Source organism: Phoxinus phoxinus (assembly GCF_949152265.1).
Source record: "Phoxinus phoxinus genome assembly, chromosome: 18".
Taxonomy (NCBI): domain Eukaryota; kingdom Metazoa; phylum Chordata; class Actinopteri; order Cypriniformes; family Leuciscidae; genus Phoxinus; species Phoxinus phoxinus.
In genome coordinates this window covers 16,847,923-16,864,840 of record NC_136893.1, presented here as the reverse complement: position 1 = coordinate 16,864,840, position 16,918 = coordinate 16,847,923, and the positions used below count along the sequence as shown (strand labels likewise).

The following is a 16,918-nucleotide window of genomic DNA, read 5'->3' as shown; positions in this document are numbered from 1 at the left end:
GCTCTCTGGAGCGCATACAAATATCGCGTCACGAGTCCATCGAATAAAATCATCTACAGGCTTTAATACACAACCTAAAAAGTAGGGGAAGGTCTTGTTTTTTAAGTTTTGTTACAAGCTGTTCACAAATTGGCAATAAAAAAGTGATTAATGCATGAAAATTCGCACATATAGCCCCTTGAAATAAAAAATGAAAATCATAATTTAAAATAACTTTTTTCTTTATTCAAAATGAATTGTAATAAAAAAACTCTGTCAACAGTTCAATATCAGCGTATTGTTGTGCATGTAAACACACACATTATCTGCGCAAGTTCATTATTTAACAAGTTCAAATTATCAAGTTTTTTTTTTTGCACTTGTACTACTATTCCCACAGCGTTGTAAGTAGAGACCTGCAGGGGATACCGTGGTAGAGAATGCCTGCTTGTTAGTTTCCCTCCGCCTCTCAGCTAATGTGTAATCTACTGTAAACCCAAGCCTCCTTTCAACCTCGCTCTCTTTCTCTCTCTCTCAGCTGCCCTTTATGAATTCCTCAGAGGCTTAATCACAGCCTGGACTTTCACCTGCAAGACATTCATACTCAAGATCAAAAAGGAGAATAAAGTAGGAAGAGCGAGAGGATATAAGTGCACGTAGGTAAAAAGGCTAGAAATGTCTGAGAGTTCAAAGCAGTACCAAGTGTTTTTCTGAACTCCATTTACATGAACGAACAATGGTTAACCTGAGAGATGTAATTATTAACAAAAACAACCATGTTATGAGATTTTTACTAACATCTCATTCTCAATTATGTTATTTACTGATCTTTTGTATCTCGGTCCGACAAGGTTTGTGACTTAAAGGCAAGCCATGAATTTTTTATGGATTTGTTTATGCCATAAACCTGAATTGTACCTCTAAAACAAAAAGTATCTTCCTGTACGGTGTTTGTTTAACCAGGAGCATGTTAGCAGGGATGAGGCTTGTGTGATCTAGCATGCGAATAGATTTCACTTCAGCCCAAATATAGTCAAAACACACAAGATTGATTGTTCAGTGAGAGAGAGTAAAGGTCTCACTGCCAGTTCCCACAAGAAAACTACCTGGATCGTCCTTGAGTTTTGTTTCAACGTGAATAGGCAGACCTGTGTCGAAATTTTAACAATCATTTGGCAACATGCCTTCAATACCTGCAGACATAATCAAAAATCTCATTCTGACCTAACTGAGCTGAGATTTATTCACAAACACGCTGCATGCACACACAAAAGTCTCAGCAATGCAAGTTTGGCTGAAGCAGTCGAGCATGCATGGAGGTCTCTTTTCATATCCTCCAGCGTTCTTCTCCTCTCTTCCTTCCTTATCTGCTCCACTCTTCCATTTTAAAGCTTAACAATGGCTTCATAGTCAGTGTTGAAGGGCAGCATGGGAAGTGCCTGAGGGCCACTCAAACAGGCACAAACTAGCTTTTCTGTGAGCTCAGAGGTCCACAGGAGAAAAAGCGAGAGGATGTATAAAGCAGTGATATATGAAAACTGCATCATGCTGACAGACACACACAACTTCATCACCTCACTTCCTGAACACAACACAGTTGGTTCTTTGTGAAACCTGATGCTATCACTACAGAAAAAATAGTCGGGTCATAATGGCTCATCACAAATATGATAGAGAAGATCATGTGTTTTTAATCAAACATAGACACACAAGCATACAGGTCTTATTACACCCCATCATGCATTGGGCTCTCTACAATCAGGGGATCAATTCTCAACATGCACAAATAGTTGACATGCATTTCCAAGATTTCGCTCAATTTTCCAGATGTTCATGATTACAGCATGAAAACTCTGAAAATGCACCTTTGCCATCACAGGAATAAATTACTTTTTAAAATATATTACAATAGAAAATAGTTATTTTAAAATGTAATATTTCACAATATTACTTTTTTTACTGTATTTTAGATCAAATAATTGCTGTCTTGGTGAGCCGCTCTTTCTCTTTCTCATCTTGCAGTTCTCGTCCGCAGTTGTGTGTTAATATGGCAGCTGAAATGTGACACTGGCTTTATCTGATACTGTGGTCACCATTGGCCGTGGCTGGTGGAAGCACCTTCCTCACTTCCTGTCAGGACACCAGGTCCAGGATGCAATCTGTGTGATCAGTCTGCCATTTCAACCAGTGAGAGTAGTGTGCGTGTGTAAGAGCTTAGTGAAATGCAGCCCCACCTTTGCGAGATGATCAGTATCCCATTACGCAGGGTCTTACAGTCCCAAGGACAGGTGACCGTTTGTGTATTCTTAACTGTTCTACGTTTAAGTAATTGATAAAGAGTCAATATTAAAATTCACAACAATGCACACTATAAAAAAAGGATAGGCCTGGTCATTTTGAGATTTGCTAACGATAACATTTAACAAAGTTGTTAAATTATTTGTGTTTTTAAAGATTAAATTTAAGTGTGTTAGATGATTGCAAAGGTAAACTAAATGTAAAAATAGGGCAAATTAACAATTAAATACCAGGTATCTGCCGATACAGAAAAATCTTTAATATCGTCCGATAATTAACGATACAGTATCAATTTATTGTGTATCACTTAAATAGAATTTTTTTTTTTTTACTAGGCCACTGATATGACGCGCATCAGGAAATCATATTAAACATATCTACTTTTCATGTCTATAGGTATAAGAGCAAAGTACCTTCATATACCTGTATATACTTGGTGCACCTTCCAAACATTACGAATACATACAATATATAAGATAAGAACTCTGAACACTGAACACTGAAATGTGCAACTTAATGTAATTAGTGACTATTGATCATTAAGTTTTCATTGTCAGTTCAGAAGTTCGTGAGCAGCATCCCATGAGGAGCGTGAAAACAATAGAGATGTCACACCGTGTCTCTGCTCACCGCAAACTACGAGAGACTCATCTCATCCAATATTCAGCAGGCCTTATGAAGGCCGTGATGGCTCATGTTTCACTTTTGTGAATGTCTCATTCAGTTGTTTTTTTTGCATGTGCTACTTTCTGTTTACAGTCTCGCTCCACAAAGCTGCTTGCAAAGAATTGTGCACCCATATTATTCAGATGTGCAGCCGGCGCTGACGGCAGGACAGCATCTGTGAAAACATTTCTGCTTCTTTAAGGTTAAGTCCAGACGTCTCCCACATGAGGAGTGTGTACCATCCCGTTCCAGTCACGGCACGATAGAGGAGAGGGGAGAAGAGCGGGTGGAGAAACGGCTATAATGAGTGCTTATTATTAGGAACGAAAACGACAATGAAAGAGTGATGGTTGATGGGTAAAAAACTTTTGAATAGAGAAACTTTATGAGGTAAATAGGCCCGCTGAGTGCATACTTCTGTGACACAGCTATTCGATAAAGTAGACCTCTTCTGATAACAGAGGTAGACAGCAAAGTCGGAGAGCAATGAAACATGGGAAAATCCTTGGGATAAGATACAGAGAGAACATGTAGAAAAAATAAGGTGCACTGTGTATGAAACTTGCATGGGAATCATTACAGCAGTTTCTAATTTAAGCAAAAATTCAAGCCATTCAAACAACTTATTATGTGTAAACAACCTTGAGCCGCCAACGCATCATCATCATCATACATTTCCTGTGAACTGTACGGACAGCAGAACACCTCGTGTCAAGCCTTAAGTCTGCAAACTAAGATCTTTAAGTCTTATATGCACAGAGCCAGGAGTGTTGACTATGCACATCAATTTGATCCATTTAGAAACTTACACTTAGACAGGAAGATAACATCTGAATATGTACAGCGGCCATAATTCATTCAGTTTTTATATGCTGTTAAGAAACAAGTAAATGAGAAATAATTCAGCGTTTTTCATTCAAAAGCATTCAATCAAATTTCACCATGTGTCTAAAAAAAACCTGAAGAAATTATATGGTAAAAGGGTTATTCCATCTCAATGGAGATTGCTAGACCATTTTTAATTTTTCAATCATTGGACCACTTAATATGTAAAGACCTAAAACGTGAATTTTTAATTTTTTTCCCCTACATTTTGAGGCAAGTCAATATCTTTTTCTGTAGTAATCAACACACCTGTGTCAAGTTGTTGATTACCACAGGATATAATTTCTAAGAGCTTGTACTTAATTTAGTATTAATTAATGTTGCATAGCACTAGCACAGGACTGCTCTTTATACATAGTTCCTTTATAATGCTAGAGCTTTGTGAACACCTTTATGAACAAGGATGCATTTGTAACAAATTTAAGACCGAGCAGTATGTATGTCTAATAAGAGTGTGTGTGGGTAGAATGACTCCTTGATGTCATGTAACTACTGCTGCCTTCAGTTTAATTCATGCTGACGCTGCTCATTCTTCTCTCTCCCACTCTTTTCCTTCAGTGCATCATCTTTATCCCTCTGACACATTCTCTATCTCTCAGGGAGTGACTGTGACTGCTTTGCTACTCAGGATGTGCTACTTCAGCTGGGCTAAGTAAGCTTGTTTCTGTAGGCCAGTGTTTGGTCCCACAGACCACCTAAAGGTTTTCTATTGGCATCAATGGTTCCACGAAGAACCTTTTACATGCATGACATTGCACAAAAGGTTCTTTAGTTTATTAAAATGTTCTTCAATAAAGAACATTGAAAATTGTTTCAGTAAAACAATAAAGCTTCCAAATTAGGGTTTTTGGAGCAATGCCATAGAATAGCCATTTTTGGTTCCCCAAAGAACTTTTCGGAAGCTTTATTGTTAAGTGTGTACAGTCTATTCAGAACATTCTGATGCATACTGTACACAAACATTGCAAACTCCAATATGATTGGCTGGCTTTAAGCAATTTCCAGGAATCAGAGTGCTCAGGCTTTAATAAGTCTGCCTGGAAACAAATTTGTACTTAAGTGCTTGAGTAAACTAGATATACATGAGCAGAACTATATACTGTATACATTTTCATTTTGGTTATGCCTGTGAAATAAATTGGAAAGAGTAAAAATGTGTGTAGACTGATCAGAATTTCTATCCATGTAATAGAAGGTGGAATTGTGGCGCAGAGACTTCCAGGATTCAATAGTAGCTGGGACACCCTGTCAGCAAGGACCTTTCTGATAACCTGCACCTTCTTTTGCCTTTGACTCTGTGAGGAATGTGAAGTGCACTGGTAAAGGTCACATGGTCAGAGTTCAGTTTGGAATGTGTTTTACCGCTCAGAGGTTAATCATACACAGAAGCATCATAAAACACTAAAGTCATCAGCATTCAAAACTTGTGATAGAGCCAATAAAGAACAAATGATCCTACATCAGAGTTGTGTATTACGAGAGAGGCTGAAGTTTCAATCTCTCTCACATGGTTCACTGTGTCCAGTTTGGCACAGGGATGGGTCAAATTGGTCCAAAACTGTTCATTCAAAAACAAAAACTATTTTGGTATTTTAGCAGCAGTGCCTTTAAGTGTGCTTGAAAAGCTGTATCTTTATTATCATCATTTTTTAAAGAACCACCACAAGTTGCATCTCAATATTCAAAAGTTTAGAGCACTGTTTTTTTTATTATTCTTTTTTAGTTTTAAATTGTTTTTATCTGTTTTAAACTTTAAAACATCTTCAAAAAAGTGTTTTGGTTGCGCTTCATCTATCCATTTTTAAACAAGGGAACATCCATAGACGAGTCAACGACACACCTCTGATCAGTGTCAAACCCAGTTAAGACTGAATAGTTGCCTTGTCGATTTAGAAAATTCCTAGGGATGCACATCCCATGACGGTACCTCATTGAATGGTCTCCAAAAATGGTTTCTTGCTGAAATATTGCTTTAGACAACCTGCTACTTCATTACTTCAATTGGACTAGTAGAAGTTACATGAATTCACGCATTATACACAAACATTTAATAGTTCGGGGTCAGTATGTTTTTTTTCTGTTCTTTTTTGTTGTTGAATGAAATTAATACTTTTATTCAATAAGGATGCAGTATATTCATCAAAAGTGACAGTAAAGATATTTATAATGTAATAAAAGATTTTTATGTACAATAACTGCTTTTCTTTTGAACTTCGAGAATCCTGAAAAATCCCAGTTTCCACAAAGACGGAGACAGATTCCTAAAATACTTTAAATCATAATAATATTTCCCAATATTAATGCTTTTACAAGTTTTTTTATCAAATAAATGCAGCCTTATTGAATATGAGACTTTCAAATACATTAAAAAAAATCATACTGATCCCAAGCTTTTGAACGGTAATAAAACAGCATCTAAAGTATCGATACATACAATACCATGACAAAAAGTACCAATATAAGATGATATCAACACCTCTTATGAAGCACAAGAACAAATCAATTTGAACAAGAGTTGACAATACTGTGTTTGTGAATGACTTGCCCTTTTATCCAATACAGGACTAACCAGTGACCAGGGGCCGGTTGCATAAAGACAACTCATCACATTTTTTTCTTAAAGACTGTTCATAACTGTTACAACAAGTAAAAATGTAGATTGGTCTAATTTGTTATTAGAAAGTAAGACGAATTGCCCCATGATTCAATGCTGGATGGTCATAGTACTTAAAGGGATAGTTCACTTTAAAATTAAAATTCTGTCATCATTTACTCACCCTCAAGTTGTTTCAAACCTGTATTAATTTATTTCTTCTGCTGAACACAAAGAAAGATATTTTGAAGAATGTCAGTAACCAAACAGTAGTCTGTACCCATTGACTTCCATAGTAGGAAAAAAAATACTATGGAAGTCAATGGGTACAGACTACTGTTTGGTTACTGACATTCTTCAAAATATCTTTCTTTGTGTTCAGCAGAAGAAATAAATTAATACAGGTTTGAAACAACTTGAGGGTGAGTAAATGATGACAGAATTTTAATTTTAAAGTGAACTATCCCTTTAAGACACAGTCTTAACATAAGGGCTAAGGCTATGTTTATGCAACTGACCCCAGCTCTTACACTTTTTTTTCAACAATCAGGTAATAGCAGAGTGTTTTCCCACTAATATCACCTCCTTGCACTCCCACCTATTCCCATCACCTCCTTCCTGATCTGGTCCCACTCTACACCTCCATATGTTCACAAACTTCTTCATTCCTCGCACCCATGTGCAGCCATCCTGTCCTGTCTAATCTAATCAGCAGAGGTGATCAGAGTCTGACCACATTCCACACAGTGTGACGCCTCCCCCAAATCCTGCAGCTAACTGCCCCTTCCCCCCAGAAGTACAACCTCTTCCACCCTCCACCCCTCCTTCATCCCGCTCCGCTTCATTGACAACACCAGAGAGGCACTGGGCCGATCGCACTGGCCCTCTCTATCCAGGCATGATGACATAACAGTGTTCCAGTGCTTCTGTGTATCAGTCTGACATTCCTTGACCCTGGAATTCCTCCCTCTTATTAAAGCGGCTCCTCCTAAAACGGCAATAAAAGCTGCAGACGTCACAGGTGTCAATAAAACACAAACCCACCCCTGTGCCCTGATTCAGCTGATGACATGAATGGAAAAGTAAACAAATTAGTGGTTTCAGCAAAGAGGAGTGGTAAAGCGAAAGAGAGAGGGAAAGAGTGGGCAGATTCCTAAAACGCAAGTCACGGCACTCTCTAGAAACTATTTCATTTTCTTTCCAGAACCACACCTCTCAGACAGGTGAGGCCAGCAGGGAGGATCCCAAATACATGCTAAGAAAACTATGAAAGGAATGGAAATAATGTGTAATGAATGACACAATGACACAATGAAATGAATCACAGGGCTATCATTAGAAACAGATGAAAGTTTTAATTTTAGTCAACAAAAGACAGATTAATGCTAATACTATTAGCCGACTCGTTTATTAATCTAAGCGGAAATACTCAACTACAACCTCCTTCAAAACAAGATTTTGTAGTTTGGTTTAAATGTTAAAGCTATCAAGTAAATGTGTGGATACTGAAATTGAAGCTTTGTTCAAAACCTAGTGAGCTGTCAGCTGTCACCTAGACAGCTTTCTTCTAAGGCAGCATCCTAACCGAAATGGAACCTCATAAGTGACAGATTTAGAACGCTATGCAGAGGCAGCAAGTCCACACTCCTCATAAATAACGATCCTTGTGTGAAGAGCTCAGGAGACTCGACTCTTTCATCCTTGCATGTTGCTAACAGGGCGCGACAATGCAATTGTTAGGGTGAACGCAAAGAAAGATTTGGTACCCCCATGCCAAAAGAAGGTGGTGTAGGTGTGGAGATTGATTGAGCAGAATGTGTTTATGATATTTATGCAATGTATACGTTGCATACACCTTTTCTGTCCTGCTGGTTGCTAAGCTACACTGTATAAATGTAATCTTTCCAGAAAAATACCTGTTGATTGGTTAACTTTAAATTGTAAATGCACTGCATTGTATGTGAAAGTGACATGTGAAGGCCAAGTATGGTAAGCAACCCATCCTTTTTGGGGGTTTTTTTTTTTGCCCAAATTTTTGCTTCAAGTGAGTTTCTGCCCAAAATTAGGTATTTTAGAGGGCTGCATAACATTGAAGGAACATTTCACATCAGGAGCATTCCTATGATGCCTTAAAACACTGTCTAAGGAGGTTTTGTAACAGAGATTATTTCCTGAAATCAGTTGGCAACAATGTAGAGCAAAGACCCAATATTATGACATAGCAGCTGAGCAGGATGTCTGATCAGGAAATCAATTATGCAAATAGATACACAGGTGGCAACACCCCTTAAGCCAGCAAACATGTATCCACAACAGACAGACAGTGCCGTAACCAACCACCATTCATTGAGGGTGGAGGGATGTCCCACTCAGTATTCAGACAGAGATTCGCCATTTTCAATGGTTGAGTCTTAAATTATTCAATTTGGTCCGGTCCCCCACATGATTCCTGATTCCTGAATATCTAATATCTATTCCAGCATGCTACAATCACCACTCAAGAATCTCGTCATTAACCCCGATCAGCTTGGGCTCTTCACTGCTGCCATGGTAGCAGGTAAACAAGCATGGGATTGGTGTATTGTAGTCATCCTGATGTTGTCTGAAAAAGCATGCATGTTTGTGTTGGGACGGGACACCTATAGAAACACACAACCCCTCATTTGGAGAGTTTAGATGTATATTTACACCCTACAAAACATCCTCATTAAAGATCCAGTAAGCTGAGCTCAAGTCAAGCCACTTGAATATGCAAAACAGGCTACGACAGAACAAAACCCAGAATTCCAAACACAATCCACAGACGAGGCGCACCGCTCAAGAATGCTCCAGTCCCCCCCCCCATCCCCCACATGAACTACAACCACAACGAAGGCTATCTTAACCCAGATCACTGAATGTGTGCCATTCAACAACGGCAAGACGCTGCACAAAAGATTTCAGTTAGTTTGACAGTCTTACTGTGCACCTTGATGTGATTTCAAGCATAGAGCCTGTGTGCTAGCTCCCTACAAAGTGCAAAAAAACCCTGGATCTGATGTGGTCACGTTTTTATTAGTCTTTATTTCTCATAACGTGTGGTTTTTCTGGGCAAGTCGGAGTGAACTGCGGCACTAATAGTCTCATGAACGAGCATGTCGTGTAGCTGTGCACAGAAGACCAACGGTCAAGTTTAGGATTTTAAATAATACATTCAATTTCAGTTTGTTTTTCACTAAACCTTATCGTATACCCACACTTGGAATATATGGCACGTGTTGCAAGGGATCATTCTGTTACACTTTTGCGTCTTTTTTTAAATCTACTATATGGATGAGCAAGAGGAGGACATTTTTTATCATTTCTCCTTTTGTGGTCCGAACAAGAAAGAAGGGCATACAGCATTAGAACAACACCAGGGTCAAGTCAAGTCATCTTCATTTATATAGCGCTTTAAACAATGTAGATTGTTTCAAAGCAGCTTTGAGTAAATTATGACTTAATTTTCATTTTAAGGTGAACTATCCTTTTAAGAATATTGAGAGCCAATCAAAATCTACCTAACTTTAAAGAAGCATTTATTGCCCGTTGGTATGAGCACTAATACAGCAGTTATCGTTATAGTTATTGTTCTTGGTTTACCATGTTCAGAATTTCCACATAAAATGTAAACAATTAAAAAAAAGTCTTCAGATTTAATTTGGACTTATTTAATCAGCCTATAACAAGTGTGCATATTAATCTCTGTTGCATTTAGGGTATCAGCCTAAACCTCACATCTAGCCTTTGGAATAATGTCTGCGTACCCCCTACATACACACACATGCACTCAAAGAACTAAAACATGTGACAAGATAGGACTCCCTATGCAGAGTTAAAAAGTGGGCGGGTCCTCCTCATGTGCTTCTGTGACACATATTCTGCCATAGCAACGGGTCACAGCATGAAGCTAGCGTCACCGTGTAATTGAAACGCAGGCCACACAATGTTACACAGTGACCCCTCTAATCTCCACCTGACAAAGTGGCTTACCATCTACAGGTCATATGGCACACACAGACACAGCTTAGAGTGGGGCACCCCACAGCCTGGGGCCACAACACACCAAAACCACATAACAACTGTGAACTGCGTTACTTCAACTTTATATTGTTCCTTTCAAATAAGCTTAGCCAAGGATTCAAAGTCTAGAAGTCTGAAGACTTTTAACCCAAATTAAGAAACACTCGGCCACATTAGTTTAAGAAAAACACATAGGCCTAAAGGAAGATTGTGCAATATAGCCTAATAAACCTTGCGAAATGTCTTAAATATCATAATCGTAGAACAGTAAATAACTTTAAGATACAATATCAATCCAATAGGCTAAGCATTGATAATAAGCAATTATTCCATTTAGGAAAAATAACAATGAATATTTAAATTCAGCTGTGTTGACAAAAATAATTAATCTGGAATGAGACTTAACCCAGCTAGCAACCAAGTTACCACACAGATATACTCGCTTCCCTTAGAACAACATAACCCGTCAAATTATAATCTGATATAACTGATATATAAACAAACAAAAGCACCAATTCTGGTCTGACAGCTTCCTGAAGCACAGCTACGGCCTCCACATATATTATCAATTGAAACACATTTGTGCATTCTATTCAACTACATATAAATCATACAGATGGACAAATGAACTACAACTGTGAGTGTTAAAGTTTGACCAATAAACCCTCACCTTTCCGCTGCAAGAAGAGACGGAGCAGGGGCGCTGCCACGGACATTGCTTTATGGTAGTTGTCATCGTTGTTGATTGGCAGCAGGTCCCCGTGAACATCGGCGTAACCCACAAGCAGGTCGACGTTAGGGATCCGATGCACATGCTGCAGCAAGCCATAGAACTCATCAAAGCGTCCCGGCTTGGACCGGTCCAAAGAGAACCGCCTGAATTCTGCTCCAAACTAACAACATTGAACAGACATCAGTACACACAAATGTCATAGACAGTAAAACAAGAAGTACAACAACAAACATTTCACAACGTTTTCATTGTATAACTACAGAAACTTCCAAGTATGATTTGAGTGACAGACCGACGTAAATGTAAAATTTCACTGATAAATATTGCTAAATTAACTTCTGTTATGATTCTATGTTATTTTTGCTTCCTCTTTAAAACTTGAAAGCTCCAGTTGTCATTCATTGGAATTGATAAATATAGCTATAATCGCTAAATGTCTAATATTAAAAATGTATAGGCTACTTTACTTTGTTTAGAAAATAAAATAAAAACACACTGAAAACTATTACGTCTGCAACTAACTCCAAAATGCACTCTTAAAGGGAAAGCGCTCTTCCAGAGATGTCTCTTTAAATTAGTTTTAGACGATGATCTAAATCTTAAAATATGCAGAGACCATTAAAAATCCAAAACCTATAAATTAAACAATTGCTATTATCAGCCAAGAAAAGATACGGTGCCAACATATGGTGCATCACTAGAAAAAAGCAAAAATAACTATTTAAATGATCCCTTTTTGCTAACTTATAAGTTACAACAGATTCTTCATTTTTGGGTGAACTATCCCTTTAAGGGAAAGAAAGCATTAGATTTAGTATAGAGTACCTAAATATAGAACAGCAGCATGAGCAGCAATCAAAAAAAATAACTCATATAAATTATTTATAAACCAGGAAAATCATGGGCAAAAAATCTGATGCAAAAATTAAATGATTCAAATTAGACTCCTTAAATTATTTCACTATTAATAAGTTATGAAATGGTTTGGTAATAAAAAATAAAAAAAATAACGTGAGTGGGAGGACTGAGAGGACTGAGACCTGTAACGTCATCACTAGCCAAGCATGGCTTGTCCATTATAAAGTCCTGTAAATCTTTGTGTTGGTGGAATGAGTATGGCCAGACTCTTATTTACAGTGTCATCCATAATGATTAACACAGGAAAAATATGAATAGACATTTACTAAACAGCACATATTCCTCAAATCCCTACCTACAATAATACGGACATAACCAAGAAAAAACAATTAATGAGATTGAACTGTCTACCACAAATTTCCATAACCCTGCACATGTAGTCATGTTATTAGTTTTGAGAGACAAAACCAATATTTAGTTTGTACATCAGACTACAGCGGTATGAAGTTATACATATCTTATGTATTGTTGTTCAGGCATGTATAATGCCTGTCAAACTGCTCTCACGTCACAGTTGAGTTAAAGGCTCACTGTGTGAGACTGGTTAAGTACAGTTATCATATTTATCACACATGCAGCTTGGTATTTGATTTAACTTAGTTTTGTTGAGAACAGTCAATATTTAATTTCCTCAAACATGATCTTGTCATGTGGATGTGATGTTTGAAATCATCAGTTTGTTTACCAAAAGACTAAGGGAAAACAAGTTTAGAAGCAAGAAAGACCTTTGACAAACTGATACATTACACAAGCCATTTTAGCACTTATTCCTTAAAACAAACTATTTACCTGTGTTACTAGCAATTTTAAAAATTAACTGCACTTAATCCGATAGGAACTAGAATCTATTAAATTAGTCTTTGCTAATAGTCTCTATTTTATTGTCACTGGTAAAAATCGGTAAAAAAGAATTACGAGTTTTTCCATTGAATTCTATGGGAATCTGTGATTCAGATATTTATTTCCAACTTATTTCGGTTTTACTAGAAAATATGGATTAGTTAGATACCTTTTCTTTTGTTACTGGTTACTATTCTAATAATAGTAGTACTGTACTATATCTATTCCAGTTTTTCTAGTTCTATTTGAATAGACACAAGTACCCGTTTATTAGTCATAGGCTACTCATTAGCATGGATTCCAGTTGGCACTAGCAACATTCTAAATAGAACTACAAAACAATAATAATTGAATAATGAGAATTGCATTATTAACATCATTAAAAATATGACAACAAAAAGGTAATATATATATATATATATATATATATATATATATATATATATATATATATATATATATATATATATATATATTTAAATGAGATAAGAAGTGTTACTAGTAACAACTGAGAAAGATACTTGTGTCTCATACTGGCATTGTTCCTAATGAATAGCCTCTAGTAAAACTGGAACGGGGACCAGCAAGAACTAGGCTACTATACAGTAGCCTGACATGAGCACTTGATATCTGAACCACAGATCCCAATAGATTTCAATGGTAACAGCAATTTGTATCAGCAAACACGAATAGTTATTCGTCACTTTTGGGATTTTGACTAGAAGCTAGTGTAATGATTAGTTTGAAATAAAATTGATGCTCATAAATATTTCATTACTTATTAGTAGCCTACTTAAAATAAGTAACATGAACATCAAATAGATAGTTAGTAAACTACTGTTAGTTGAAATGAATAATTATTAAACTGCTTGCCATAACACTGGGGAGATAGTGTAGCTAAACTGACTGGTGAAATACACACGGGATACCTCTTGTGTAACATTTACAAAACAACTCAAAGAAAAACTTTGAGACAGTATATTTATAATATAATAAACACCCTGACAACATGAGATAAGAGAGCACCTGTCAAAACAAAAACTCTAATTCTCCCCAACAACAACTTACGGACACACTGTGTCCTCATAGTAACTTAGTAACTTACTAGAGGCAACGGTCGATTGAACTCACAAGGTTGGCAAAACTTACCAGGACAGTGTAATTGTGTCTTAACACCCAAATGTACTGTTAAGTCTATTCCTAACACATAGACTTATCATTCTGTGATTGAACACTAATTAATTAGTAATTGGCCCGCTGGCTACGCACCTTGCTCTTCACCTCCACGGCGTTCAGAGTTCGGTTGCTCGGCACTCGGTGGTTTTTGTTCATCTTTCGCTAACTGGACCCCGCCGCAGAAACACACTTGCCCTCCCGCGGGCTGCGCTCATCCGCCTTGAGCTCGGTCCGTCCAAAACGGCTTTTCTCGGCTTAATCCAGTTAAAGGCGCGTATCTCGCGACAGCTCCGTGTCTTTGCTTGTGTTGTTATCAGAATCGAGTAGCAACGGCAACGCCTGTCAACTGAACGTGCTCCGAAACTCTGCCTCTACCCCAACCCTGCCTCTCTCTCACACACACGCACTGCCACATAGTGTGGACGGTATGACCATGACGCTGCGTGTGCACCCAGGAAACAGCTCAGCATGAAGACACGATGTTAAGCGCGCCCCCTCTGGTCACAACAGCCATTCTTTTCTTTCTTTTTGTTATGAACAAGTGAGGCTCGTTGCACACAGATTCTTACACAGAGGTGGACAAAGGTGGACTACACAACTGCCTTATTTGAGTGAAAGTACATTCTAGTGGTCAATTATTACTCCGTTACAAAGTAGTGATGGGCAGATCGAGGCTTCGTGAAGCAATGAAACAGTTGAACCAAATGGTTCATATTGTTTCGAGGCTTCGAATCAATCCGACACCCGTCTCCACGGTGACACCTAGTGGTCACTTGCAGGTGTTGATCTGAAACAACCTTGACGAGCCATTAAAAAAAATGTGTTGTTTTTTTATTATTGTATTTTTCTAATATGTGAAGCTTGTAACCTAGGCTCCTCACTGTGCATAATGTTATTGTGGTCCTGCAAAATGAATATTAATCAAATAAATCAAGCCACAATGTCTCACTTTTTTTAGATATTTTTATTCAAAAATATTAATTTCTCTGCTGTGGAAGGACTTAGCCTACTTCTTTTTTTACAGATAATTTCTCCAGCCTTTGAAAAAATCCTCACAAGAGACACTTGTTGCTGGCATGCAAAGACATTTTTTAGCCAGGACATACAAATGAGGAAAGATTCCTGCTCTCTCTTTCCAGTAAGTTAGTGAATAATGAGTTCTGGGCAAATACGCATCGTTGATGTATTTTTTCACTTCCACTGTGGCTGTGTATTTAGATATATAATATATGTATCTATAATCTATCTATGTATTTATATATGTAGCCTATCTTTAATCTATCTATATATGTATCTATCTATCTATCTATCTATTAATCTAGCTGTCTATATTTATATCTATGTATCTATTAATGTGTCACTATATGTATACTCTGTGCCTCTAGCCTATCAGTCAATGTGTTGAGTAAATTTAAATGTAAGCCTAAATATAGCCTAACTAAACAAATCGCACTATAAATGTCACTATATCACCAAAAATCTCAAAATCAAACTACTCTCACAAAAACCCACGAGGTCAATATGCGTTAATTTCACTTTTATACAGATGTGCGATCGTGTGGTCTGTTTCCGACCCTGTCAATCAAACGCTGATTCGGCGGATCACACCTGATGAAACACTTGTGAAACACTTCGAGGCTTCGTTTGGCCATAGTCACGTGACATGGGTGTTTTGAATCACGCTTCGGATCAGTGTTTCGAATCATCTGCGCTTCGGGATCTCGCAAAGCTTCGGAACGACTGTTTCGCGTCAGCCATCCCTATTACAAAGTAAAAGTTGTAAAGACCGATTTTTACTTAAGTAAAAGTACAAAAGTGCTCGTTTTTAAGTATCAAAAGTAAAAAGTAAATGTCAATGCATTGTTTTATTATTGTTGCATTGGTGTATGTAGCCTAATACTTACTGTACCTTATGCCTCTGAATATGCCTACCTACCCTCATATCAATATCAAATTTATTTCTCGAACAGTTCCGGTAGTGGGATTGCATGTGAGATTGAAATAAGTGCACTCAATAGCGTCCACAATTGTTGTTGAAGTTTTTTGGATTTAATGTCAACCCGAATTTAATTTCCAATCAAAATCCAACGTCGGTCCGACGTTGGGTTATGACTTCAATCCGACTTTCATTTCCAACCAAAATGCGTAATAATCAAGGAACTCTGCTGCCGTACCATGGGTGCAGCAGGCACAATGATATTACAAACTTAGTGCCGGTCATGTTGGAAGTTTCCTAGCTGGGGACTATGGCCCTGTCCCAAATGGCACCCTAAGCACTCGCGGTCTTCCTCTGAGTCCGCACTTTTGTGACGTAACGCCGCTTTGACTGTCGGGAAGAAGTCTGCTGCGGAGTCCGTATCAGTGCGGGCCCTATGGTGCGGGTTCGGCAAAAGTGCGCATTGAGGACGCAAATCGACCGCAGTGGGGACAGCTAAAATGACAAATGGGACACCCTACGGTCTCGCGGACTTAACGGACACACGCATGCAGCAGCCATTGTAAGTCCACAAGACCGAAAGTGCATATGAAGTGTGCCATTTGGGACAGGGCCTATTTTCAGGCACTGCGTAATATCATTGCGCCTGCTGCACCCAGGGTACGGCAGCACAGTTCCTTGATTATTACGCTGGAATGAGAGTATAGTTCCTAGTCATATTGGCCTAAAAAATCACAACTTTTCATTTTCTGTCAGTCTTAGTACACGATGTAACTACAGAAGAGTCAAGTTTTAAATAGAAAAAAAATCTAACCTCTTTGGTCATCTTTTTGAGAGAGAGATGCAAACGGTC

The 16,918-nt window shown here is 38.0% G+C and overlaps 1 protein-coding gene across 1 annotated transcript in view; it reads right to left on the bottom strand.

Annotated features, from left to right (window-relative positions):
• Window positions 1–14,814, bottom strand: part of pard6b (par-6 partitioning defective 6 homolog beta (C. elegans)) — a 19,166-nt gene extending 4,352 nt beyond the window's left edge. Inside the window, exons 1-2 of the mRNA XM_079588315.1 lie at window positions 14,223–14,814; window positions 11,133–11,355 (exon numbers count right to left, since the gene is read on the bottom strand). Coding sequence (XP_079444441.1) covers window positions 11,133–11,355; window positions 14,223–14,285 — 286 coding nt within the window. The 5' untranslated portion in view covers window positions 14,286–14,814. The remainder of the gene's footprint in view (window positions 1–11,132; window positions 11,356–14,222) is intronic.
• Window positions 14,815–16,918: the final 2,104 nt, after the last annotated feature.